This window comes from Nomia melanderi, chromosome 9 (assembly GCF_051020985.1).
Source record: "Nomia melanderi isolate GNS246 chromosome 9, iyNomMela1, whole genome shotgun sequence".
Lineage (NCBI taxonomy): Eukaryota > Metazoa > Arthropoda > Insecta > Hymenoptera > Halictidae > Nomia > Nomia melanderi.
In genome coordinates, this window is record NC_135007.1 from 3,364,825 (window position 1) to 3,391,662 (window position 26,838).

General features: G+C 42.3%; 2 protein-coding genes across 3 annotated transcripts in view; one reads left to right on the top strand and one right to left on the bottom strand.

Moving 5' to 3' along the window:
• Positions 1-26,838, bottom strand: part of LOC116431261 (uncharacterized) — a 481,036-nt gene that overhangs the window by 239,671 nt on the left and 214,527 nt on the right. The window lies entirely within an intron of this gene.
• Positions 22,215-24,206, top strand: LOC116431291 (uncharacterized). The gene is made up of 4 exons (XM_031986467.2): positions 22,215-22,351; positions 22,452-22,502; positions 23,473-23,596; positions 23,664-24,206. Exons 1-4 carry the CDS (start codon positions 22,277-22,279, stop codon positions 23,711-23,713), a joined length of 300 nt encoding a protein of 99 aa, XP_031842327.1. The 5' UTR covers positions 22,215-22,276; the 3' UTR covers positions 23,714-24,206.

Consider the following 26,838-nt stretch of genomic DNA (forward strand, 5'->3'; position numbering starts at 1 on the left):
ATGTTTGTAAACATGTAATCTTCCATCCCGTAGCGTCACTCCACAGAGCTTTTTTACGCACTTCAGTCAACGAGAGACAAATGAAACGAGGCCGAGCGTCGTCTGGCACCGTTAAGTCGCGGACAGCGGAACAGGACCGACGAACACATTTGGCCGTCGTAAAAATCTTCCTACGAACACCACCGGCCCGGTGGTTGCTGCCTCTGTTATTTTAAACCGCCCCTCCACTTGTTCCGTTCTCTTCACGGGGAAAGAACTGCACCGTTCCGAAATCCTAGCTCCTCGTTCGGGACTAAATATACGCGTGGTTCGCTGCGATGCCCTTTCCATATCAAAAACCCGAGAGGGTTGATTCACTGCCACGAGGATTTGACCAAAAAAATTGATATTCGTAGAATAGCGCGGGACAAGTCAGCTACGCGGGTAATCTCGAGTATCTGCGCGAAGAATCTCGGGCAAGGGGATTCCGGTGAAGTGGCAACAATGAGAGCGCAATCCCGACGATTCCACCTGGCCGAGATCCGTGTCCCGCAAGCTACATCCCACCGGAAGCTACAATAAAGCATCCTATCCGAAGGCGGTCTAAGATTTTCTCTGCGATTATAATCTCGCTGTGCGTCGCTTGCAGCGCGTTCTAGAACGCTAACGCATCGCGCATCCGGTGCAGTTCACCTCGGTAGAGTTATCTCCGGTGCTGGCTATAACCGAAACACAGCGGGCTAGATAAGGAGAACACTGGGGAGTGTAACTTTGTTTTTACGAGCGAAACTTCAACCCTGCTGTCCATGCACGAAATCGCGGCGATTATTTTTGGCGCAAGGGCCCGCGCCCGGCTTTGAGAAAACATCTTGCGTTCGCGGAAACCCAACACATCGAGTTTTTAGCGGCCACTTTGAACACCGCCGACCCAGAAACTATTGCATCTCGTGCTTGTGCGGTGAGGCTTCACACCGCGAACTGTGCGTTCTGAGGGGACAATATTGTATGAGTAATTATTCCGAGTGATAGATCGATTTGTTTTATAAAGGGAAGGAAAATGGATTCTTATAAGAAGAAAGAGAAGGCTTAAAATGATTGGATATGGAATTAACTTGATGTATTGAAGAAATTTCGAAGTACGCATTCAGTAAGAATGGAGGGGTTGTTATAGCCTGAGTCTGTCGAATGTGTAGTATGAAGTTTTTATAAAACATGTTTATGTATAATGAATTTAAGGAATTTGAGAAGAAGTTCTGTTTAAAAAGAATATTATCAAAATTGTAAATCTGTGTAGAAGGATCAAACATGAATATTTTCTGAAAATGTTTGATCGAAAATGATAAGTGTTACATAATTTTTTAATTATATTCTATAAGACGGTGCTCATAGCTGTGTCAAATCGTCGTTTCATTTTCAGAATAATTTTGAAACAAAATTAAAAGAAAGGGATAAATAGTTAAGAAAAATACAACATTTGCCAACTATATATTTTTTGTAAGTGTAAAGCCTAAAAAATAATTCTTTTATGAGACACTTTAAATAAATGTCTGTAATAAATTAGAAACTTTAACAATTTACGTTTCATTTTAAGCATTTCACACTTTTTGATTATATATCTAAAACAAACATACGTACACAGAAAATTAATTATCACAAATATATGAACCTGTAAGAATGAATTCCCTTCGAACCATTCAAAACCATTCTTTAACATTTTTTTTCTAATTACATTGAAAAAAGATACGTAACTTGTAATAATTGCATAAATCATTTTACATACATATAATTTACAACTACCTATAAATCTAAAGCATAAGCTTAAAATTATCATGTCTTCAACGTTAAGTAAAAAAAAACGGCCTCGGTAATACAAACGGTATTCTCCGGGCAATATAGGCACTCACAGGGTCACACCTCCCGAAAATATAAAGCAGCGTTCCGGACGCGGCGTCGCCGTGGTAAACCGTCAAGAAATTATTCGAAGCGGCTTCAGACGCTTGCCGATCGATCCTCGTTCAGCGTGCTCTGGATAAAAAAGCGGAGAAACAAAAAAGAAAAAAAAGGAAGAGGAAAGGAGAAATGAACGGGCCGCGAACCCGGCTAATCCCGCGGGATAAGGCTCTCCCCATTGCATTAACATAGTCCCCGGGATGATCCCGCCTCGTTTGCAGGATACTCTGAAGAACGAGCTGATAAGGACCGACCGATCTCCATGCCAAGGGCTGCGGACCGAAGCTCGATGCCAAAGAGGAGGGTAATTGTATTTGCATAGATTCGAGATCGGCTTTGCTTCGCGGATTAACGCGTCGTTTGACTGCAGTTAGTGATTAACAATAGTTACACCGGTGAGTTACGGCCGACCAGGGATTTACACGACCCGTTACATTGTCCAGAATCGTGATCAAGACAAGAAAAAAGAAAGCGGCGTACGACACCCTAGAAACTCCGTCGCGAGCAACACGATGGGAATACACAGCGTCTGATTTAACAACGATTCAGCGATTCGGCAATAAGTAGGCACAGTCGAGGAGAGGTTCTCCTTCTTTTTTCGGAATCAGCATCGTGCCTGCGCCGGTTTCGAAGGGATTTACTTTGCCGGAAAGAGGGGAAAGAAGTCTCTACTTCCAGGCTTTTTCCTTTTTTTATCTCTTCCCCTGTATCCCCGTAGCTCGGCAAGTATGTCGAGCAAGAACTCAAGGAGGTACTTTCGCGAGCGAGGATTCGGCAAGTTTATAAAATAGCGCGGGGGGATATAGCGGCGGGGTTGCGGAACAGGGAAAGATTTCACGACCCTTAATCTGCCTGGAATCTCCCGGAGTTCCGTGCGCTGTCATTTCCTACTGGCACCCTATTGTCTTTAGGCTTATCTTCTCGAGATCGTCGCTGTGAACGTTTCCACTCCCGCCGGCGGGATCTATCGAGATTGCCGGACTACGTTTTACGGTCGGAACGGTGCGGCGATGCTCGCGAAGCCATCGAAACTGCTGTCGTTATTCGTTGCCTCGAACTGGGGCGGCTGTTTGTGAACTCGGACAATCTCGCGATGCTCGATATTACGGAACGTTATTGGTCAATAGTCGGCTCGGATTCGTCCGAGTTCTTTGCGGCGGAACCTCGCACTCGACGACCCCCACCGACCTCGAGGAAAAAAATGGACATTCATGAGAACCACGCGCGGAAGTAATTTCCATGACGGAGAGGAGTTTCCAGCGCAAAGTGGAGCGAAACAAGGGTCACTGAAGAGACGAGGGAGTGGCTTCGTTAGCACAGGTCCCCCTTCTGTCCGTCTACCGAAGAGTCCTCGAGGAAAGCCTTTCCCGATGACGATCGAATTTCGCTGCGCGAAAGTCCGTCCGTTCCTAGGGATGCCGAGGAATCGACGCCAGCTCGACGGAAATCTTTTCCCTTGTCTTCCAGCTGGAACCTTAAGGAGAATCGCCACCCAACCCCTTCGTTACGCAGCTACCGACGTGCTCGAAGGGCCCGAAAATCCCTTCTGAGGTCGACTCAGGAAAAACGGTCCCTCGACGAAACAATCGGAAACCTGACCTTTCGATGCTACTGATGAAGGACCCTCGTGAGAAACGAGCATCGTAGATGAACACAATACTTGCCGGGATACTGGCATTTGGAAATCCTATTTCTTCTTTAAATACCACTGACGTCGATTGTTTCGGCGCGCGGAGACACTTCTGATGTAATGGGGATGAAGGTGGAGATGCTGTAGAATATTAGACGTAATAATAGTATAATTCTACTAAGGCAGATAGTAGGAACAGAGTGAAAAAATGGCAAAATGAACGCGAAGTTATGAAACAATTATGAGTTAATACATCTATTAACAAACCACATCTGGTATACACATATTATGATAAAGGCTAAGAAGAGATGAGGACGAGTATTGTCTAGTAATAAAAACTTTTAATCTACTCGATTTATTACTTCTTTTAAATATAGTAATGATAACACCTACAAGTTTATCACTTCACATAGATTATACAAGATTTTAATCATTCAAGGGAGAATGAGACAAAAAAATTTAGAAAATATTGATACTAGAAGATACTGCGAGAAGCAGCAAGAATGCACAGAAACATAGTCGAATCCGTTACCATCGAAAATCTCAAAAATACAAATATCAAGTCTTTCCGTTTCGGTTATACTTTGTAGAGGAAGAATTGTTGACAGCTCGGATAGCTTAATTAATTAAAACAATCGTCCGTAAAGTGAAAGATCCGGGTTCAACTTTCGGAAGCCAATCCCTCGATCAATCTTTTATCCTCGAGCATGTGACTCTCTTCGAATCACCCAACATTCATTCGAATCAATTTTTGTTGAAACCGTTCCTTACAAAAATACTAAGACGGTTACATATTTCACCTCATGTATCGATACAACCATTTATTTACAAAACCCACGACAATTCGGCCTCCACACGAATGCACCCAGCCCCTACCATCGATCCGACGAAATCAATCGGACCCCGAGATTAACAAAAATAGTTAAGAAAAGAGCGGTACGAGTCAATACCGCGCGAAGCTTGCAGGGTTTCACAGCCACTCTCGGTTATTTCGGTGCAAAGTAGTCGCGGAGATTTATCGGCGAGCCTCCCTCGCCCTGCGTCGCTCCCGGTCCCCTGATTTACAGCCGATAATTAAACCACCGTAAACTGGGGCGAGACGGGAACTAGGTATAAACGGCTTCTGGCTTGGCCGGGGTGGAGGAGGGGTGGTTTCCGTGAGTCTCTCCAAAAACTTTGTTTTCGCGCTCCAGCTCACATTGCCGGTGGCCGAAAACTTTCTGCCGTAAGTCAGTTCGGGCCTAACGTTCCCGTCGAGTTATTAGAGGGTGGTTAGGGGGGGGTGTATTGTGCACGACGACGACCATCGGCGTACGCGTGAAATACGCGACTTTAAGGGTGGTCGCGATACGAGGACCTCTTGTCGGGGTTGCGAGATCGTAAACGGCAGAGGAAGGTGAACGAAAAAAAAAAAATAATTTATCGAGCGTGTGTCCGTCGAACGGGATACGAGCGGAACGTTTATAACCTTGCCCGCCGGACGCTCGCGGCGATATCGCGTGCGCGCTGGGGAAACGCCGCGGCCCGTCGCGAGTAAAATGAACTTGACTGTGAAATATACGCGGCGCGCGGCTCCGGTGAATACGCTAAAAGTGCCATCAATTTTTCTATAGAATTTCGGTCGGCCGGGGCTTCGGCTCTCCGCGCGACCCTAGTGCGAATTAAGGAGCAGTTTTTTCCCGCCGCCCGGAGAAATATATTGCAAATAAGATTACCGAGAACGGCGAGCTCCGCGCCGCCCATTCCGCCGGGACAGTCACCCTTCGAAAAATACGTCCCTGAAACAATCCGTAGGAAATAGCGAAAATTCCGTCGCCGCCCTCCGCCCTCCGCGCAGCGTCCTATCCAAACGCCTCGCGTTAACCGAGACCCATTACATTACCCACTTAGCCCCTCGCTGCTACCGATTCTTCTTTCCGCTTTATTTTCATTCCCTCCTCCATCTCGGCGACCGATCGCGAGAGCACGCCTGTTACCGAAATACTGTGCTAACCGTCCCCTCGTACGTCGCGCGTTTTATTCCACCGCGAACCTCGCCTCTCCGATTCCGAGCTATAAACGCGAAGATTCCTTCCACACGACGCGGCGGCATAATTACCAGCGTCCCATCGATTCCGCAACACGGTGAAGCGTCGTTGCACCCGCTTACCTAGAACAAAAAACAGTAAAAGACCAATTAAGACGAGGCCATAGCGCAAATCGTCACGAGGAATTCGACAATAATTTATATCCAAGGCACGAGCACTACAGCACGCGGCTTAATTTATTCCGCGCGACTGTCCCTCCTGCTCGCGACTAATTGTTGCATGGGCGTTAATTACTGTGTAAATGATAAAAGCTGCCCTTCATTCGGGCTCGTGACCGCGATAATCGTAGAAACATCGTGGAAATTGAATTGCCGCGGGGCCACGGTCACGGAACAACCGCTGAACGCGGTAATGCCTGGTGCGTTAGCATCCTTCGACGCTGCGCTAGTGTTATCGCGCGAACGTGCGTTAATTGTGTTTTAATTATCATGACCTCGGGAGTATGCTCCTTATTGGTTGTCACGAAAAAATCTAATCCGCAGGGCCATCGAAGTAAGACCTTGAAAGAAAGAGAAAAACGCCAAGCAGCCTACCCGTCGGGTCAGTAATTAGCTAATGGAAATTCCTGATGGTCACGAGGAGGGGACTGCAGGGTGTAGTCCAAGGATAAAAGAAGGTAACGGATGCGGCGAAAGAAGGGGTAATGGCGGGAAATTCAAATGTATCGCTCGAGTTATCCGCTGCTCGTAAGGGCACAAAGGTTCAGAAAGGAGAGAGAGAGGATCGAACAGACGCACCCTTCGATCGTAACTCACCCTTGTTTTCGTCCGATACAAGCGGAGACTTCCACCGCGAATTCGTCCTGTGAAGTCCGCGTTCCGACCATTTTCCCGTTTCTCTCCTTACTTTTCCCGTTAAAACCTTTTCATCCCTTAAGTGGTGTCGCTCTTCCGGATCGAAGCGGAAACACTGTGGAGAGGGGTGTGGAGCGACGGCAGGGTCGAAGGCGAGGGAACGGAAGCGAGAGCACTGCGATCGAAGGGCATCGTTCCCGGTAAGCTTTCGCGTTTCTAATCACCGATAAGAGAGGCAACCCCTGTCGTAAATCTCACGCGACCCGCTCGCACCGGCGTGCTATCGCATATCTATGAGTTTGTTTATTAATTATCGCACTACGAGCGCCCACCGCTCCCGCAACGCACACTGAAATTCGATCTTAATCTCGAGATCGGGATCGTGGCCGATGCACGAACACAGAATACGCACGACAGCGTCGTTTGTAAAACTCCGCGTACCCAGCTCTGCTTCTTTATCGCCGCGCCCTTAAGAAGCTAAGAAAAATCGTCGATCAGATATCGCGATTTCGTAACGAGCAAGGAAATCCTAGGCGTTTCTGCCGGGGGTCGATCAGTCGAGACGGTGATCCGCCGTCACGGAATCGCAGGAACGATAATCGGGAGCTTTGGATCGCAGGAAGAAGGAAAATCATTGGATCCTTCGTTATTTTTAATCAAGTAGCCGTTCGAATTACGGAAATACTGGGATTGACGAGAGAAATAAGAGTGACGAGAAGCAAAACCGTAGAACAACTTATTAACTGAAGGCAAATGATCTCAATTACAAAAAAAAGTAAAAACCATGCAGCTTCAATTCTTTAAACGAATAACCGTTTACGTGACAGGAAATGAAGCATTAATAAAAGAAGCAAGAATATTTAAAAGAAAAGCGTCGAAGAACAACTTGTTAACAAAAACGAATTGAAACAAACAAAATCCTTGAATCATCTATTGCTCCTGAATCGTAATAATTCGCTTTACGGAATACTTAAAGAAACAGGGGAGCTGAAGAGTGAAACCGACAAAGACTAACTTGCCTATAGCAGGCAAACGATTCGAATCAAAGGAAGAAACAAAATCCTCGAATCATCTATTGTCCCTGGACCAATAACCGTTCGCGTCACCGAAAACTAGAGGATCAACCGAAGAAACAGGGGTGATGAAAAGCAAAAGCGTCGAAGAGCAACTTGTTGACAGGAGAGGAGGACGATCTGAATCGTCTACGGGATCCTTTCATTAATCTTCGCCGCCCTTGCCAAATCACCGAGCTCGCTAATTCCCATAATTCAGTTAGACGCGCCTCGATTCGGGCGAGCGCGCGGAGGGGGTGACGATAAAGGCCGAGCCAACGAGGCCTTATTTACCGACCACGTTGGAAAATTAAGACGGATACACCGTGTCCTCTCCCCCGCGCGGCATCCTGTCGCTCGATTACGATCCTACGGGATATTTACCCTCGAGTGGTGTACGCGCGACGTCAAAGCGGCGACCCCCCTAGAAAACGAGCGACGACCCCCGCGCGACTCATCCGGCCTGTCCTCCTTCAAGCCAGCCCGGTTCGAGAAAGCGGAAACGTTTTATAATTCCCTTACGATTTTCGTCGTCCCGCGGAATTACCGCGGCTCGTAAAATCTCGCCAACTCGTAACGTTCCTCGTTCATATTTCAGAGACAGGCGGGGGTGGCGCGTTACGCTCGCGTTTCGAAGGTACAATAAACGGCCGCTGCTGGCCGACTGTCGGTGATAAATATTAGTTTAGGAATAATTGAACGATATGTTTCAACGGTGGATTGCATTGTGACAGTGACACGGGCGGCCGGTCGAATCGTTGGAAGGACACGCGGACGCGAGTCGGCATGAAAATGCGCCGCAAATGGGCGTTCATGCGAGCCGCGAGACATACCGGGTGTAACATTTTGTTCCCGGTAACGTCGCGTTTTAACGATTCGTTTGTATTATTCATTTATTCAACGTTGATTCTGATAACTGTAATTTCCCATGTGTATCGCAACCCTTTTAATTACATTAAAAGGATCATACATTTGTGTACGCGAAAATAAATACTGCAATACCGCTGATATAACGGTCTAAAAATTCCCCGAAGTCGTGGCAATTTATGTAATAGAATGAAAGCTGAATAAACAAAATTTATTGAAGTAATTGTCTTTTCAAGCTCATTGTGGCACGTGGATTTTGAAAGCATTTGCAGATCGACAATTTCAATTACTCGTAAATATTTAATTCATTCGCACATCAATCCTACTTTCGGCGGACTCTAAGATATTAAATTATTCATTCAGAATATTAACTGTCGCGTCAATCATATGTTACAGATACCATTTCTTGTCTAGATCTGAAACCTGATATACCGAGAACCGTATCTATGAATCCAAATTTGGTTGTGATCTTTAAAATTCAAGAATGTTGAATATGTTTTTAACTCAAATAAATTATAGCTACTCAATTTCAGTTTTATTAAATCGGTCGCCTTGATCCTTTAAGGTATTCATTATTTTTCTACCAGTTAAACTCATTAACCTATAAAAACATTTTGATTATAGTAATAACATATTCTCATCTTACAACATCTATAGTATTTCTAAAGTAAACCTTGTAAACATTTCACATGCTCGCGAATTCATCCCTCTCCAATTCCAGAAACATAATCGCCAAACATTACGTTCCATCGAAAGGAAATGGACATTAATTATCTTAATTAATGTATTAGCAAGCAATAGTCAGAAATAGCGACTTTTAAGTAGCAAGTTGATCCGATCCACCCAGTATGGAAGCGAGCAACGCGGACCGGCTCGTGTCACAAGCGCAATCAGTAAAAGCGCTCATCCATTCGCTTAATTAAGCGCTTATTATTAATTAACCGTGGTCGGCACAGCGGGCACCGGAAACGGATAAAACGTCAAAGTGGCGAACAGGCATTAATTATATTAAAATATTTTCTGTCGATTCCGCGCGACTTGCCGTTGCCAATTTTACAGCGTGAACAAAGCGCACGGCGCCACTTCGGCTTTATTAAATAATTACTAATTATTGCGGAGACGTCCTGCCCGCAATTGTCCAAGCGTTTCAAGGGGATATTCACCGTGATATCGAGGCTTTTAACCGTGCCCGTAATATTTGATTTTTCAAACAATCTCGCGAGCGGCGGACTTAATCCAATCGCGCGCGCGTGTCGCGAGCAATGCTCGGGCGCGATAAAACGTCCGGAGATATCTTCTTGTCCGACGCTGTCCGTTTAGTTAAGTCCTCGTAATCCCGGTCGTCCCCCCGCGCTTCAGTTTCCTCTGTCCCGCTTATCTCCCTCTTTTCTCGTCTTTCTGTTACAGCCCCTGCGCCGCTCGAATAAATCGTCGCGGTCAGAAGCTCCGAGCGGATTAATACGTGGCCCAATTAAGAAAGAAAGAGCGGCGCAACGACGCTCGTTTATAGGCCAGCGACGTCTCCAGAAAGGGGACGAAGAAATGATCAGTATGAAGTCAATCCTGACCCGAGGGAGCCAACCGTCGTCAACTTCGTCCCGACATCGTCGGATCCGACGGAGTCTGTTTTTCCGGGTCAATCGGAAATCGAAAGAACGTTCACTAATGTATTTGATAAAGACACTTTTGGAAGATTGCTTTCATTAGTATTTAATCATAAATTTTAGCTGGATTATCTATCACGTAATATTTGCGTTAGTATTTTATTTAAGCAAATATATCAAATGAAACTTAATATTCCATTATGTAGTAAGTACTTTGGATAGAAGTTTACAATATTGTAATATTTTTAATGTATACAAGTGATCCTTCGCTATCAAATTGTAGATAAATATAATAAACGAGTTTGTATAATACACTTCCATGCTTGCTACGGTAAGTGAATTTTTTATCAATACACCGTGAAGCACGCAAATAATTATACTGTTGTGAATTTGTATTTTTGAATAAACTAGTAACTTTAAAGACATTAATTTTCTACTTTAAACTTTTAATTTAAACAACAAAATTATATCAACGTATCGTTTTTATAGAAAGAATTAAAGAAATATGAACTGAATAAAGTTTGGTACCCTTCTGTATTCATCACAGTTGAGTTGAAGATAAAATGGAATTCTATTAAATACACTTAAACTTGATACTTCAAAGTTTCTGAAGAAAATGTGCCATGCATAAATCTATCGCTAGAAATAGACAGAACTATCTAGATACAACTATTTCTTCTATCATCTCATTACCACGAAACCAGTCTGTTTCGTCAAGGTGTATCGAAATCTAAATGAAAGATGAAAGTTACAACAATCTTCTTTATCATTTCCTCACTATAAAAATATTTCTTTCCTTCTTTCTACACCTAGACGACAAACGGAAATGCGAACAATTGTCGCACACAGGTTATACAGCTTTCTATAAATCTCGAATATATACAAGATGCGTTCAAAAAGTGCAGAGATGTCTGGTACCGAAGGCGTTAGGAAGAACAGACAAAAATAAAACTGGCAGCATATGATCTTCGATTGTTGTCCTATATTCTTGCCAAATTTCGTAGCGATCGGTTGCATAGTTGTCTAGTAATTGTTTGTCGTCGTAAACTGGGAGTTGTAGTGTCGATGATTCTGTAAGATGAGTGACTTTGGCGGGTAAAAAACCTGCATAAAGTTCTGTTTTAACCTTAAGAAAACAGCATCTCAAACAGTGGAGATGCTTCAGGTACAACAGATTTAAAAGTGATCCGCTACCGAGAAGAAGAAGAAAGAAATCAACGCCCTTCTCCAAGCAAACCATCAATTCACAATTACAGACTGATCAGAACAAGTTAGCATATTAATAGAATATGAAACATCCAGATTTGCGGACAGAACAATCATGGCTATTGCATAATGTAACGCACGGCTGCATACTGATTTGAGACTTTCCATCGCGAAATTCTTTGCCTATCGTCCCATTGCCACCATATTCGTCTAATTTATTGCCACCGGATTTTTTTTCTTCCCTCGCCTCAAACAAGCATTAAAAGGACAACGTTTCGATACTCGAGAGAACATGATTGCAAAATCGCTGTAAAAGCTGAAGCAGATTCCGAAATCGGCTTACCAGGAAACATTCACAAGATGGAAAAAGAGATTTTATAAATATCTACGTGCAGAAGGAACATATTTTGAAGGAAATATATTGTAAATGACATTAAAACGTTGATTGCCATGGTGGTCACCGAAAATCAAAGCTTCCAAATTGCTGAAGAACAATTACAATAAAAAAATTGACTTTAAATAAAAATTAAGTAACATAAGTAGCCAGATAATATTGTAATACGACTGCTCTGATACCATATTATTAACAATTATTTTCAATATCATTTGCGTTTTTTATTAAAGAATAAGTATTGACATACAAAACGCTAAAAATTCTCCAGTCAATGTGTTAAACCTTCGAAGAAACGATATATAACAGTAGAACTTTTTGAATACACATTCTACTTTGCCATATTGGACTGATGCGCATTTTTACACGGCGTGACGAGTGTCGATGTTAAGGCAGCGGCTCGGAAAAAACCTTACGAGGATTTTCGCGCCCCGGGATCGCGCGAAGAGCGAAAGCTATACGACCGTGGATATATTTCGCTGGCTCGGCTTAGAGGTTGCCGCGCTCGCGTCTTCCTCGCGATCCCGGTGAACAGCCGTCTAAAGCGGAAATCCCGGGTCGGTGGATCCATGTGATTCCTGAAGTGGAGTATCGTGTTCGGGCGTCTCGCGCGCCGCGTTCCGCGCGTTAAACGCACCGCCCACGCCGCCGCGAACTTTCAAAGTGCCCGCGAAACCGCGACTCGGTATCGCGAGCTAAGACGAGCGAAGCCGCGTATTCGCGCGTTACCACCCTTCTTTTATCTCGCCAGTTCCGCGGTGGTTGTCGTCTTTTTGCGCGTTCATCGCGGCTTTCCAAGTTTCCGCGGGACTTGGAAAACTTGCGTTTGCTGCGCCCGGTATCGAGAAACTCGCCATCACTTCCCGCTCGAAACTTCCCGGCCACTGCTTATCATAGACGAGAAAGTGTGAAACGCAAGGAGAACATACTTTTCAGTTGAAATTATTCTTTCGCCTTATCAGACAGATCAGAATATTAATAACTCGCTTGGGAATAGAGAAGCCAGGTGAGAAGGGGCGTTGAGGAATTGTAGTATTTCACTTGGCATTATTCTGTTATTTGCGTTTGTGAATGTTAGTATAAACAACATTACAACGAAAATCTTTATTTAAAATCCTTGTTATCATAGGTTTTGTTGCATTTAATCTGATATTACTTTTAAAAAAATGGTTTTCTAGCAAATTTTTCTTTTCGATACGCAGGAATATAAGATAAAAGATTTGTACACCAACTGCTTGTGTGAATATTTAAGACAACCAGCAGAAACTTCTTGTTCCACCTAATATTTCTGCTCTCACTCAAGTCCCTATATAACTGTTCATGCATTAAAATATTGAAACAAACATTTTTTAAATCTCCTCATATCTTTCAAGAAAATTCAAAATAAAGCATCACCTAATTCAATAGAAATTGATTAAACCGTTATGACCATTTCGCTGACAAGTAGGAATGTTTGATATCTCCAAAGAGGAGTATCTAAAAAGCAGCTCGTGGGCGAGGACGAGCATCCCTAAAATGACGTCCACTTTCGCGATTACTCCGCGCCCATTCGCCGCTGTTTATTTATTTCGGATCATTAGCCCGAAATGTTCGCGGAGGCCGGTCGACATCGGTTCACGAAAACTCGACGGACAAAATGGAAACGCGGGGCGCAATTACGCAAATGCGCCTCGGGGTGTATCGATGCATTGGCGGATATTACGCAACGACACAGGATCCGCGATATCGTAGGTGAGGGCGGGAGAGAATAAAGATCTAAAAGCACGAGACTCGAATCAGCCCATAAATCTAGCAACATCGGCCGCGTCACGGCCAAGATACCCTTGCAGATTAAGTCACGAGCTCCGTGGTGCACGGTTATGGTACACGCGTATATTTATGGCACCTTCCAGTCCGCCACCGTGGCCACCCGCTCCTCTACATACGTGTGATCTATGGGAATTCGCGACGATGACAGGCCGCGGCATAAACAAGTTGAATGTTTTGGCGGTCACGACACCGAAAGTTGAGGTACTTCGTTTAATGGAACTCAGGGCGGTGCTCGTGAAACGCTCGATAAGTGGTCGCATAATGATCTCGTTTGCAATGTAACCGAGGGTACACACAGACACGAACGCTGTTAGCCAACACCAAAATCGGATATCGAAAGTCGGCTTTCAATGCTCACGAACGATTGTTCGGGGCAAATGTTAATTGCCCTGTGAAGTTCGCGGTAAATTTATGTTAATTAACGTCGAAGAAAATTGCTCGATAATTACAATGTGTCGGGTACTGAGGAACGATCTCGTTCACTATCGTATACCAACGGTTAGTTTAAAGAGCAAGGGGAGAAAGGAGAATAGAAATCCTGGACTAACAATGAGACATTATCGATAAAATGAACAAGATCTTTTCTGCTGCTAGTGAAAGTATCGTAATGGTAGAATCAAGTCATTTAACTTCTTAAGCATTTTGTGACAGTGGTATTTGAATAAAAATTTTGCACTTTATTGGATACACCATATATTGGCTATAAACAGCAGCTTATACAAGTCAACTCAAATCTACGATTTCCAATTCTTTTATTGCTTTTTCATAACAAATCCTTTTAATCATAATCATTATTATATAACTTACTTTACAAACCTTAAATAACCTTCATTCGGTTTATTACGAAATAAGGTGTAGACAATGATGCGTTAACATCGTCGAGCTCCGTTTACACTCCCAATAAAACGGAATAGACCTCTCAATCCGAGCAATCGCGACTTTAATTAAAGTATAATAGCTTCGAAACGATTCGTGCAGCATTGACATACTAATGAGCGACTAAAGACAGACAGAACTTATGAACTCTATGAAAATGAATCTCCGTCTGTTCGTAATCCACTGACGGTTATTAATGAACTTTCCCCCGCCAAAAGCTTACCTCTGTCATCCGACTGTCAACTAGGTTCCCAGCATTCTGCCAGGCAAACCCTCTCCCTCACTTTGGCGTCCCAGCCTTATCACGATTCGCAAATACCAATTAACGTTGAAAACCCACCCCTTCGCGGATTCCATCTCGGGAATCTCGCTCCTCGCCGATCGAGGGTCGCACAAAAAGTATCGGTATCAAGATCCACGAGTCATCCATGATTGCGTGTCCTTAACTTATCGGCGATCGTTTCAATATCTCGTACGCATCTAATGTTTTTCATACATCACTCATGTTGGTAATAGATGCAAAGTCATCTACCAGATTGCATCTGTCATTCTTTCCTTGCAACAGGTACTCATATCGTTACAAGGGCTGTTTAATATTAGAATTGCAACACGGATGAAAATTACTCATTCCTTATTTATTGTCTTATAATTATTATAACATATAGTTGCTTTTCTGAAAAATTCTTAAACCAATTAATGCAGCAACACGTAAACTACAAATTAATCGAAATCTTAATAAATGCAGTTTCGTAGTTTCTATTAAAATGTGCATCTTTATAAGAACTACAAAGGAAGAAATGCAAAATGGTTCATTTTGATCCATTTGATATTTCTAATATTAATTATCACTCAGCAGAAAAAAACGTAAGAAGTAGTACTGTTTAGAACAATGCACCAAAAAAAAGAGATTTACCGCAAGCCTAAGAAATCAGCAAAACAATAAAATAAACCATAAAAAATTGATGTTAATGTTTTGTGCTGGAAATTAACGTAGTGATTTGATAAAATCTTACGCGAAGAATTTTGCTGCTACCTGTTTTATGCAGATATGTGCACTAATTTTGTTTATTAATACTTTTGTATGGAATGATACATTCCAAAACAATCTAGTGCATTCTTGCATTTTAATAATGCAACAATATTATTGATGTGCTTAAGACGTCATTGGCAATTTTGGAACAAAAACTTCTCGACGTGCGTGATATGTACGTTCTTCCAGCGCAAGAGGTTAAAATTTGGGTGATTGTGTTAAATGAAATGAAATTATGTAAAAAGAAACTAAATTTTTGTCTATTATTATTACATCAAAATCTTGTAAAAACCGAATTGTACACTCGTCGTTTCGAAACATCGGTCGTCGAGGAGTGAAACCGATAATTTCCCGCCGTTGGATCAAGGATTTACGAGCGTTTATGCGATGGCGCCGTTAAAGGGATCGCGCTTAGAAGGGAGCTAAGCGGTCGCACGGCATATGGGGAAATTAGGAGATCCGCGGCTCGTCTCTGCGGGCTGGTCGAGTGGATGGATAGAATTCAATGCCGTGGCGGTGGCAAACGTTTTCGTTCGAGCCCCATATTGTTCCCATGAGACTTCACCGGGGACGCCGCTCGGAATTAGTCTATATCCGGCGTGATGGAGGGTGGCGAGCCGCGTTCCCAAACTGGGCTAGTTTGTTTTCGAGAGGCGACGTCGGCCGTCGAAGGAAGAAGACGTATGACCTTCGATTAGTATCATTGAAGAGAAGACGAGCCCTTCCCGTCAATCGGGTCCCGAACAAACCACTCCGGTAGACGCATTGGCCGTAGAGCGACATTCCAATAGCACACAACAATCTGTTACCGGCACAAATACACCTGATCGGTCCGCGTGACCGACTCCGATGCTAATTACGTTGAATCGTATCGTTTCGCGCCAACAACTTTCTCCTACGTTGCTCAATTGCAACACCAAAACGTATCATGTACCTCTAAAACATTGCACACTTGCCCGTTGACTCCCACATTATTCATACCTTAGACCGTAAGTTGCGCGAACGAGGCAGCAAGTTAATTCTATTAGGTAATCAAATAAGTCTTCGCGGATCTCGTACCGTTTTATTAGCATTTCGGACCTTTTAATCGCACGAATGGCCGTTTCTTTCGGCGGAGACATTTCTTGTATATTCCGTTTTTATGTAACTTGTTTCACTCGTCGACGTTTATGGGCGTTTATGGACGTTTTTTCCGTTAAATCGTTTTGCGTGCGCAAAAATAAACGATACTCGCTTGAGGAGAAATCTAGTGAATGTAGGGGATGTATTTTTCCTAGTCGAGTTCTGAAATGTTTCTGCTGTGGTTTTTGCTGCGTACGGTCGTGTGTTATTCTAACGGAATCGTATTCTAGCATTTATATATTCGAAATGATATACTCTTTTCTGGTAATAAATACATCCTGCGTTTTTCTAGTATTTCAATACGTAAATGTAATAAATCTAGGAAAATGTTCGAACTCTGAGTGCTTGTCAATTACAGTTTCATCGTAAACTTAAATAAAACGCTAAACTAAATTCAACCAGTAACTTATTAATTTAAAAGTTATGGCTATTTTTAATGTTAACGATACATCATATGCGACAAATATTCCATACATATTTTTAACTCGTCAGAATTCGAGGCTACTGGTGTTAGGTTAGCCAAAATATTACGTCACGTGTTTGGTAGAAAATTCCAAAAAAGTTTTAATTCTGTTATCTGTTAATTAATTCTGTTATCATTAAATAGATTCACTTACGTTTGCTATATATAAACATAAAATAGTACAAATGGCAACGTAAAAAGTAAAGAAGGAATACAATTTGATAAACCAACATTCATTAAAAACCACATATTTCCACAATAACTACGAATCTCGAAAATATTCCACTTCAAAGGAATCAAGCATATCAGAGGTTCATCGATGCGCGTCACGTTTTCCTTCTTTCACTGCCCAGCCACCTCGAATAGTCATTAAAGTCATCCGCGTGTACGCGTAACGCTGTTCACGCCGTAGTCGAACAGGTTTCCTACGGCGATAAACGAGCGCAGCAAGAAAGTAGACGACCGTGCACGATGATAGCGTCCATCAGCGAAAAGGACGACATTATTGTCCCCGTTGGACGGGGGAAGAATCGTTTAACGTTATCAATTACCCGGCGAGCCCCGAGGAATCCAGGAAAAGACTGAACTATCCTGCCTTAATCGATTTAATAACGTAATACAGATTATAGACAATCACGGCGGCGCTCTTCCGATACAATGTTCCGATAAACGGCAAGACAAGGCGGCTTCCTTATTAGAGCGTCGAGATATCGCACGTAGATGGTAGGAGGCACACGACGAGGATGTTAGGCCGCTCGAAACGTGATGAGGGAATCCTATCGACCACGCCGCTCAATTTCCGTCCCGCATTAGTTTCATCGTTAACGATGTGCCTCGAACGTATCCTCGTGGCCTATGTACGCGGTTTAATCGTTACGTAAGTGCATCATGAAATGCTGGTCGCTATCTCTTTGACTGGAGAGATAATCGTCCCAATTAAGCTGCTTTCCCACGATTCGCATCGTGCCGGCTTGTACACGCTTCCAACGAAATCAATATCAATAACAGTCCCGCCATACATTCCACCCCCACTGTTGACGGTGCGCCTACCCTCAACCCCCGGTGTCCTGTGCATCGAGAACCATCCCCCTTTTCGCGAGGCATCGATATTAAATAATTTCGAGGCTTCCGCCGGCACGTAATCAGTTTGTAAAATTTTAACTTATAATCCCCGGCGAACCGGATTACGCCCGACAATCGAAATTGTAACCCGTTATTCGATTCGGTGCGCGCCGGCCGGTCGGCAGACAGCGCCGTCGCGAATAAAGTTCACGTTCGCATGAAATATTAATTCCTACCCAACCGAGCCCCACCAACGAATTCCCTTTCCTTCGGAAGGAGTCCTCGTCGTGAGACTACCGCGACGCGACGTCGCGATTCTATTTAATTTATGGCCGAACTCAGGTGCTAATGGACCCCATCGAGCGCAACAGGAGAAACGGTATGTACCTAATCATAGGGAATATTGGAGGATTCCTACTCTATCCAGATTACACTGAAATTTTCCGTGCACGTGGATGGCTTAGGCCATTATTGGCTCATTGGTGTATATGGTGTATCGGTACCGTACAAATTTTATATTGATTATTAGTTTATTAGTTTCATAAGAGATAATAGATTAATAACAATAGAATGTTTGTTTATTAGTTTCATAAGAAATAATAGACTAATAATAATAGAGTGTTTGTTTATTAGTTTTAGAAGAGATAATAGTCTAATAATAACAGAGTATTCATTTATATTGATGGATTGATTGATTGATTTTATTTTACATCGTTATAAACTTTGTCATTGATACATTTTAAAATTTGTAAGTAAAGAAAAAATAGCAAAAAGAAATAAAAGTCACACTTAGTATGGGTAGGAATCGGAGACGCACGTAAAAGCGAGTACCATTTGAACTTTATCTTCTGTCAAAGAGAATTTCACATACGTTTCAAAGCAACAACCGAACGATATCAATCAACTTAATGAAATTAGAATAAAACGTTTCTCCGAATTTAAAAAAAGGAATTTCCTGAAAAGTCCAATATTTCATATTACAGGACCTAATATCTGTTGGATCTTTCAAAAAATCTCACTTCACGGTTCCACGCTACAAAGTGAATGCGATCGTTGAATATTGGCAGAATATACAACGATATCAATACTTTCGGTGCAGCTTTATGAATATAATATTAAATTGTACCAAAACTTCGCATCGATTTCTCGTAGGTGACCTTTCAATACATATAAATACGCCAACCAAGTTATAATACTGTAACAGCTATAAAACACTTTTTAAAATCACACGAACGATCACTCTACACAATAAGCGACTATATAATAAACAAACGAAATTATGTCCAAATAAACTACAAAAATTGAAAACAACAACCACCGCAACAACTTTTACTTCCTGTATACACAATCTCACAAAGAACGTTTAACACTTTGACTGCAAAGTAAGCATTCATCAAAACTTCTATGCAATCGAAACTGTTTCCTTAATAAAGCAGAAATTAAAAGGTCAATATTCCTTATAACGATTACTCTAGTATCTTTCTCGTATCTCATACATCCAACAATATTCGGTTCGTTCGATACGAAGAAAATCAATGTTTAAGTTCATATAAAAAAAATGGTATCACCCGAATTCGGATGACGCGACAGTCAAAGTGTTATATCATCGTAAGCTCCACAATCGCTGATTTAGTAAGCTGACTGTCAAGTTCATAAGAAATAAGCCCATATATTTCATCAAGATCGTTTTTCTTTCTTTAATCCGTCCTCGCGCCGAACTTCGCGCACACCCTCGCGCCTTGAGCTTATTAATCTCCGGTTCGGAGTAGCTACCGCTCTCGATCGTCCGCTGCGATCAGGATTCTGTAGCGACATTAATATCGAGAAAATAAGTCCGTCGATGGGAGAAAGATGAATAGCCGTACGGAAGATGTGTACACACAACGAACGGCGGTAGATCGCGAGGAAAAGAGAAAACGGGATAAGAAAAAGAGGCGCGTGGAGCGCGGCCCGTAGTCACGGTCTAAATATAAACGACTGACGAACGATCCGGGTGAATTCGACGCGTTTTCCTTCCATTTATTTTCGCGCGTGTCCGACAGCGACTCGGCCGTTTAACGCGACTGCGAGGTGTATCGCCAAGCGTCGTTTGACCTGTTCCGTGGGTCGTTTCCCGGAGACACGTTCTTTTTCTTCGCGGGATTAGCGACGGTGGCAGGCGTCGCGGGCCCGTCTCACTCTCTTTCAGCGACGCTTTTAGATTCACGCCACACGGCCATGGATTCGAGTCTAATCGCGTATCGTGTTGCTTTAAATACCGGTCCGCGGCGGCTGTTCCGCCCCAAAGGATCAAGCGCGCGGCTCAAACGTTCCTCGTCACCGGTGTCGATGACAAGAAAGACGAACGAGCGCGCTTTACGAATCACGAGAGGGATGGTCCAACAAACAACTAAGGAAGACGCGAGACAAGGAGGCGACGAAGGATAGCCGCGAGTGAATTAACAGCGTTCAATTAGTTAACGAGGCGACGCGTCGCGGATATTCGCGTCGCCGGCAGCGTTCCTCCAGGAAGGTCGCGCGCTGCTCGACGTCCTCCGTCCCGGCGAGTTCTCTATTTGCCAAGCTAATGACTAGTTTCCAGGGTGTTCGGTAATCAAGCGAACAAAGGACCTCCGGTCACGTCGAGTGTCCGTCGGAGGACCGCTAGTTTCGAGTCGTCCGCAACTTCGGCGCCTCCGTCTACGACTGTGCAAACGGGTCCGCCGCTCGCGTCGCATCTTGTTCGCTCGTGCATTCGCGACACGAATCCCACAGGGCATATTCATACGGCTTAAATCGTCCCGCCACCTGAACGGGCGAGCCAGTTTCCAATACCCGGACTATTACGCGCCGCTAAAACGCCTGCGAAACTTTGCGGCGGTGCGGCGTATCACGTATGTATCTTCGCGACTACCGCTGCTGCTGGGGCATACATAATTAATTCCGTTCCCGGAGACATCCGGCTGTAAAGCGTGATGTGAAACGGGGACGCCGTAATGCTACCAAGCAATTTTTATATTCCACTGAAACGCCGCGGTCGATACGACCGACCCACTCCGCAGCGAGATGAAGTGCTCTGGGGATGCGCGAGAGACAGAGGGACAAGGAGAATCGAGTGACGCGTTTGTTTCGTAATTTTCTAATGTACTTTGCCGTGAAAGCAGAGCCATGGTTGGATGGCGGTAACAAAAGTAACGTTGATGTTGAAATTACAGTTTTCATTGATACGGAGTCAATGGTGAGATTAGTACATAATGATAAACTGCGTGACATAATTATCTTGGATTATTCTGTTGTTAATGGAAGTATTTTTTATTATCTTTTACTTTGTTATAACTCGAATGATAGAAATGCTCCATTAACATATGTGAAATATCCTTAAAAACCCGTGTTTGCGACATATGCAGCCACTTAGTCGAATATAACAAAAGTTCCATGGTCCACTGCAAAGAAAAGAGTAACTTTAAGAAAAAAACGTATTTATACATACACCTAATTACATCGTTCCGTTCTAAATGTTATATCTTGATTATTGATTTAAATATTCATATCTCACTAACTTTGCAATGAACTTACACCAATATATGAAACGACATAAAAAATCAATTACTCCCAATCTTCAAACGATTATGCATTCATGAAAACTTCCACGAACAACGGTAGCCGCGTTAGAGTAGACAACGATAGCAGAGTAACCTAAAGTGATTTTAATTAACTGTACGGCATTACCGAAGCACCTGCAACGGTTGCACCACTAATGGGCGCAAGTAATTAACACGGTTAACTGCGAAAAGGATCGCGGGAATGAATGCGCAAACCTTCGACTGTTACTACACCGTTTTAACACTGATCGATCAGGGATGAACGCAACGTTCGAGCAACGACGATATGGACGGCCGATGAATCGGTTCCCGGATTTTCCAGGGCTCGCGGGCCGCGACTCTGACAACAGCTCGTAAACCGCGACGCGCAATCACCGCCGCGCCGCGATCCCGCGGACATTTTACAGAGCTATTCTGTTTTTCCAATTTAGATAAAGACTCGCCGCGAAAATGAACCGACCGGAACCGGCTCCCCGGACGGCGGTTTACGATATCGGGTGTCTTCCTTCCACTCGTGGATTTCGAATCTCATCCCCGCGCCGAAAAATGCGAACGGACGCGCGCGAAACGATTCCGCGAACCGCTCGTTAACGCGAAACACGAGCAAGTCGCGCATAATCTACGACGCAATTGAGAATTTCATTTTGCCCGTCCCTAATGGCCACGACTTTACGGCGAAGATAACGCGGTTTCGCGACGTACGTTTTTTCTCGTATAAAACGCGGTCCTCGCCGGAGGACCACGAGTGCGTCCCCTTAGTTGTCGCTGCGAAGATGAGCCGACTGTTTCTCATTCTGCTGTTCGTGTGCGCCGTTTCGGCCACCAGGTGCATCATTAAGGACGACAAGGTACGGAGATACGAGCTAGCCATACCGAACAAACGTGTTGTTCAATCGTTTCTTGTAAATCGCGATCACGTTCTAATCGTCCTTGGTCCTCCGTCCGCAGGACGACCCAGAGGTTCACGTGATCCGCTTAGGAGATCGCAGTGGAGATTCAGTGAGTACGAGAAACGCCTCGATTCTTCGCTTACAGGCATCGCGACGAGTTCTTGAAACTCCGACCGTGCTTAACCCGTTAAGTGCAGAATTTAGTTTGAAAAATCTCTTATTGTGCGCGCAAAAAAATCAAATAATGAAGTATATACTTGTCACACGCAGTTAACTGGTTAAAAGCGTTCTGAACAAAACAATTTCTCTTTGTAACGTTGTTCTATAAGAAACTGCAGCAGGACGGTCGAAAATAGTCGAAACTATTTTGTTTCGTTGTTAATTAGCTAGTAATTGATTGCTACGTTGTAGTCAAAAAGAAAAGGTGTAGTACTGACGAAGCAAAAGAGAAGGGTAGATCGAAGCAAATCTGATCACAGGATGAGAAAAGAATCTTTTTCAAGAATGTTCTTTAGGAACTCAGAATTCTCATTTCTTATTTTTTTGTTTGCAAAAGCAAGATTTAAATATTGTTTCTCACTTGTTATCATTAATGTTTAAATATCTTTATTTCTTTACTATCAAAGAAAGGGAGACCCGATTTGTCTAAGTCTACTTTACCATATACCACAGATTCGCGTCTAATTACATTGACATATGGTATAGTTTGTTTCATTTTGACGTTTTCAAATCAATACTCTGTTTCACATAGATTCGACTTGCGAGTCAAACTCGATGAAACGTGATATTCGACATCCATAAAATCTTAATATCCATTTTCGAAAATCTCCTTGAGCAGCGTCACGAAGTAGTGACATTAGAAATGAAATGTTAAAAGGGTCGTCAAAACACGACGTTACAGGGGGAACTGAAATTTAGGAATTGGAAACTTTTACTATCTTTTAAGTGAGAGTAGATCTACCGCCAGCTCTAAGACCATTGTCTCTCTTATCCCCTGGTTTAACTTTGGAATGGCAATAGATCTGTCGTCCTGGCAGAATTAAATTGTCTCATGGTGAATAATTTTCCTGGAACACTAGGACGAGTCCGAGGTCGTAACCTTGAACCTCCCGGACAGCAGACGCAAACGGGAAGCGGATAAATCCTGCAAGAAGGATAGCGATTGCGCCACGGGAAAGGTTTGCGTTCCTTATCTAGGATGCGGTGAGTATCGTAAAATCTGAGCTATTCCGGTCACCCCGGTATTCTTATATCCGTTTCTTGTTCACAGTTAAGGGTCACCGGAAGAATCCTATTCTACGAAAACCACCGTCTGCGTGAGCCGCTCTTAGCAGCAATGTTTCCGACGTAGCAAAGATGAAACAATAGTTTCACGATACTCGTAGTAAAAACATGTATGCATCGTTCGTAACAATAAACCCAACACATTCTTGAAAAGAATTTTAAGATCTGTGTAGCGTATCATCTTTCCGATCAGTATAATATTCATTAAAATCCTCGACGGATTAAATATAAAAAGATACTACTCCTGGGAATACAGTGGCATGTAATATTATAGAACTGACTAGGTTTTGAATGAAAAATTTCTAACGTTTAAATTGTTATGACACACGAAAAAATGATAAAACAGTAAACTTGGGCTCATTTAAAAGAGAGAAGCCGTTACTTTTAGAATCCTTATCAATCTTTCTTAAAGATGTTTTTATAGCATGTTGTCCAACTCTGACAAGCAAACATTCATTTTTCTTTGAAAATTTTATAAATGCAAATTACTTTATGAACATTAAATACTTTCCTCAGGAATAAAATCACCATAAACTTGAAGGTCAATGTTTCAGTTTTGTAAAGACATCTAACATTTGACATACGGTTGTCTAATGCGATTTTATTAAACTTCGAATGAAAATTGTATCGCCAGAATTAAAACAGTGTGAGGTACTTCACAAAACCGTGAGAATTTCTATAATTACGCATTTATTTTGAAATGTTTCTACTCCCGTGGATCAAACAGTAAGGAATAAATCCGAACATTCTTCCTAAAGGGAAATGTCAAAATGAAATAAGAATTTATCGAATTATTTGTTTATTTAGAAAATGGATACTATTTGTTTCTTATGCTCACGGGTGAATAACAATTTATATCACCCTATCATGAAACGCGGAGAAAATGAGAAGGATTTTCAAGGAACGAAAATCACAGAGGGAGACAGATGGCGCGCCACGATCGGGAGTCGGAAACATGAGAAACAGAAGAGAACGAGCGTAAGAAAAGGGAGTTTAGTCATCGTAAATTTATCGGGAACAACTGGCTGCTTGGCAGAAGTCCTCGGCTCCGTCTTAACCGCAATCCCGTGGAACCGGCCGGGGCGAAGGAATCGGGCTCATAGATTTACAGTTAAAATCAATTAGCTCCTAATTGGTTTCGAAAGGTTTATCGCGGATATCGTCGGCTGGCCGAGGAAGCGGCCGATCTGAAGTAAGATGGATCGCTTCCAGTTGCGAGACTTGGACTGAATATTAATAATGATAATAGTAAGAGGTAGTTCTTACAATTCTCGATGCATTGAAATAAAAAAACGAAAAGTATAAATTTAATTTCTTAACAAACACAAAATAAAACAGAATCCTCTAATTAGAATAACAGCAAGAACGCAGAAAACCAGTACATAAAAACCAGAAACGTGTAATAAGTTTAATTAATTTATTAGCATACAAGTTGCCTGCAGGTGTTCTGAGAAGTTGTACCAGCTTATTAATTCAAGTGTTTCACAAATAAATCGTATAATATACTTAAAAAATTTTTATAAGCAAAGAAACTGCCTACTGAGCGATTTAAAAGCTACGTCTTCTATTTATATATTACGCCAACGTATAGAAAAGAGTTTCTTAATTTTCATTACAGCCGATAGAATAAGAATTTTAATACGAATACTGAAATAAAACGAATTCTATCGAACAGTGACACTGAAAGCTAGTGATGATAAATTTTCAGTAAATAAATGAAATGAATTTATTAAGTAATGATAGTCGGACAAATATGAAAATAATGTTGGAAGTAATAGTGATAATGAATAGTTACTACCAATGAAAAAATAATTAAAGCAGATGATTAGAAGTGGTCTGAAACAAGAGGCAAACCTTTAAAACTTTCTTCCACTGTTGACGATGGAATACATTATTAGTTCAAAATATTTATTTTTCATGAATATTATTAAAAATGGTAAATAAAAATCTTGGTTAAAACAAAATAATATAAAGGGAATGTATTAGTATTGAAAAAAATATGTATAGGATTATCTGCATCGAGGGAGTTTAAATGAATATAGAAATATTATATAATATGTCAAGGAATTATTGGTTTGCAAAAATGATAAAGAAAATAGTTAAGAACTGAATTGTAGAAAGGAATTGTGGAGTCTGTATACTTAATGTACAGTATAAGTTCTACACTATATAACCTTTCCCAGCTTCTTAATAACATTCTAGCAAAACCATGTATTTAGTTACATGCGAGTAGATACTATTTACATAATTATTTTGTGCATGTATTGCATTATATGTATCTTACTGAAACCTATACCGCGGCTGCGGCGTTACATAATTTCAACACAGAAAGTTTGCGGCAGCTAATTCCATGAATATATTAAGTTTTTATTGTTTTAGTGCTGAACTCTGCTTATATTAAATCAAAATTGGTTAAACCTCTCCCTATATAATAGGATGCACACATAAAAACTCAATTTTATTTATACGTTCTAATCAGTAAGATTTCTATTCTAACACTAAACACGTTTATGGTCTACTAACCTCGCTACAGATAAATATTCCCGAGTTTTAATAAAATCAAACAACTTTTCAAGATTAACCCTTCTTCCATAAGCGTTTTAATACATTCAAGAATCACAATATAACGCAAGAGATATTCATGTCATAAAAGAGAAAGGAATAAATTAAAATCGCTTTGAATTTTAATAATAAATAAATTATAAAATAGAAAAAGGAAATAGCAACAAATGAAATAAAAAGAAAGGATACAGAAACAAACAGTAGGAAAAGAAATAGAAACAGATAAAATAGAAAAATACAAATGAAAATAATTAAGGCTTCCTTAAAATCTATTTTCTCAATAGAAAACAATAACGTTGCAGACAATGGCGAAGCAGTTATAGCGCAGTTGGCGTGGAAGCTTCCCGGCACGAGGATCGCGAAGCAACAAGGGGACGCAGGACGTTCCCCTTATCGGATCGAGAAAACCCTGCGCGTAAACGAGACAGCGAGGCCGAGTCTTGTAAACCCCCGCAGAAGTAAGTGGAAGTGGCGAAAGATTTACGATTCCAGCAGGAAAAGCGTAACAATCGTAATATCCTTTCCCCGCGTGGAGTCAGACGGTGATTTTTCATATGCGCCGCGTCTCCGTCGTCGCCGGTCCTCAGTTTAATTCTCCT

What these genes read in the sequence shown, in the direction of transcription:
- LOC116431291 (XM_031986467.2), top strand. Translation starts at nt 22,277, where the DNA reads ATGAGCCGACTGTTTCTCATTCTGCTGTTCGTGTGCGCCGTTTCGGCC. An exon ending in GAGATCGCAGTGGAGATTCA is followed by an intron (nt 22,503 to 23,472) that starts GTGAGTACGAGA and finishes CTGGAACACTAG; the next exon opens with GACGAGTCCGAGGTCGTAAC. An exon ending in CGTTCCTTATCTAGGATGCG is followed by an intron (nt 23,597 to 23,663) that starts GTGAGTATCGTA and finishes TCTTGTTCACAG; the next exon opens with TTAAGGGTCACCGGAAGAAT.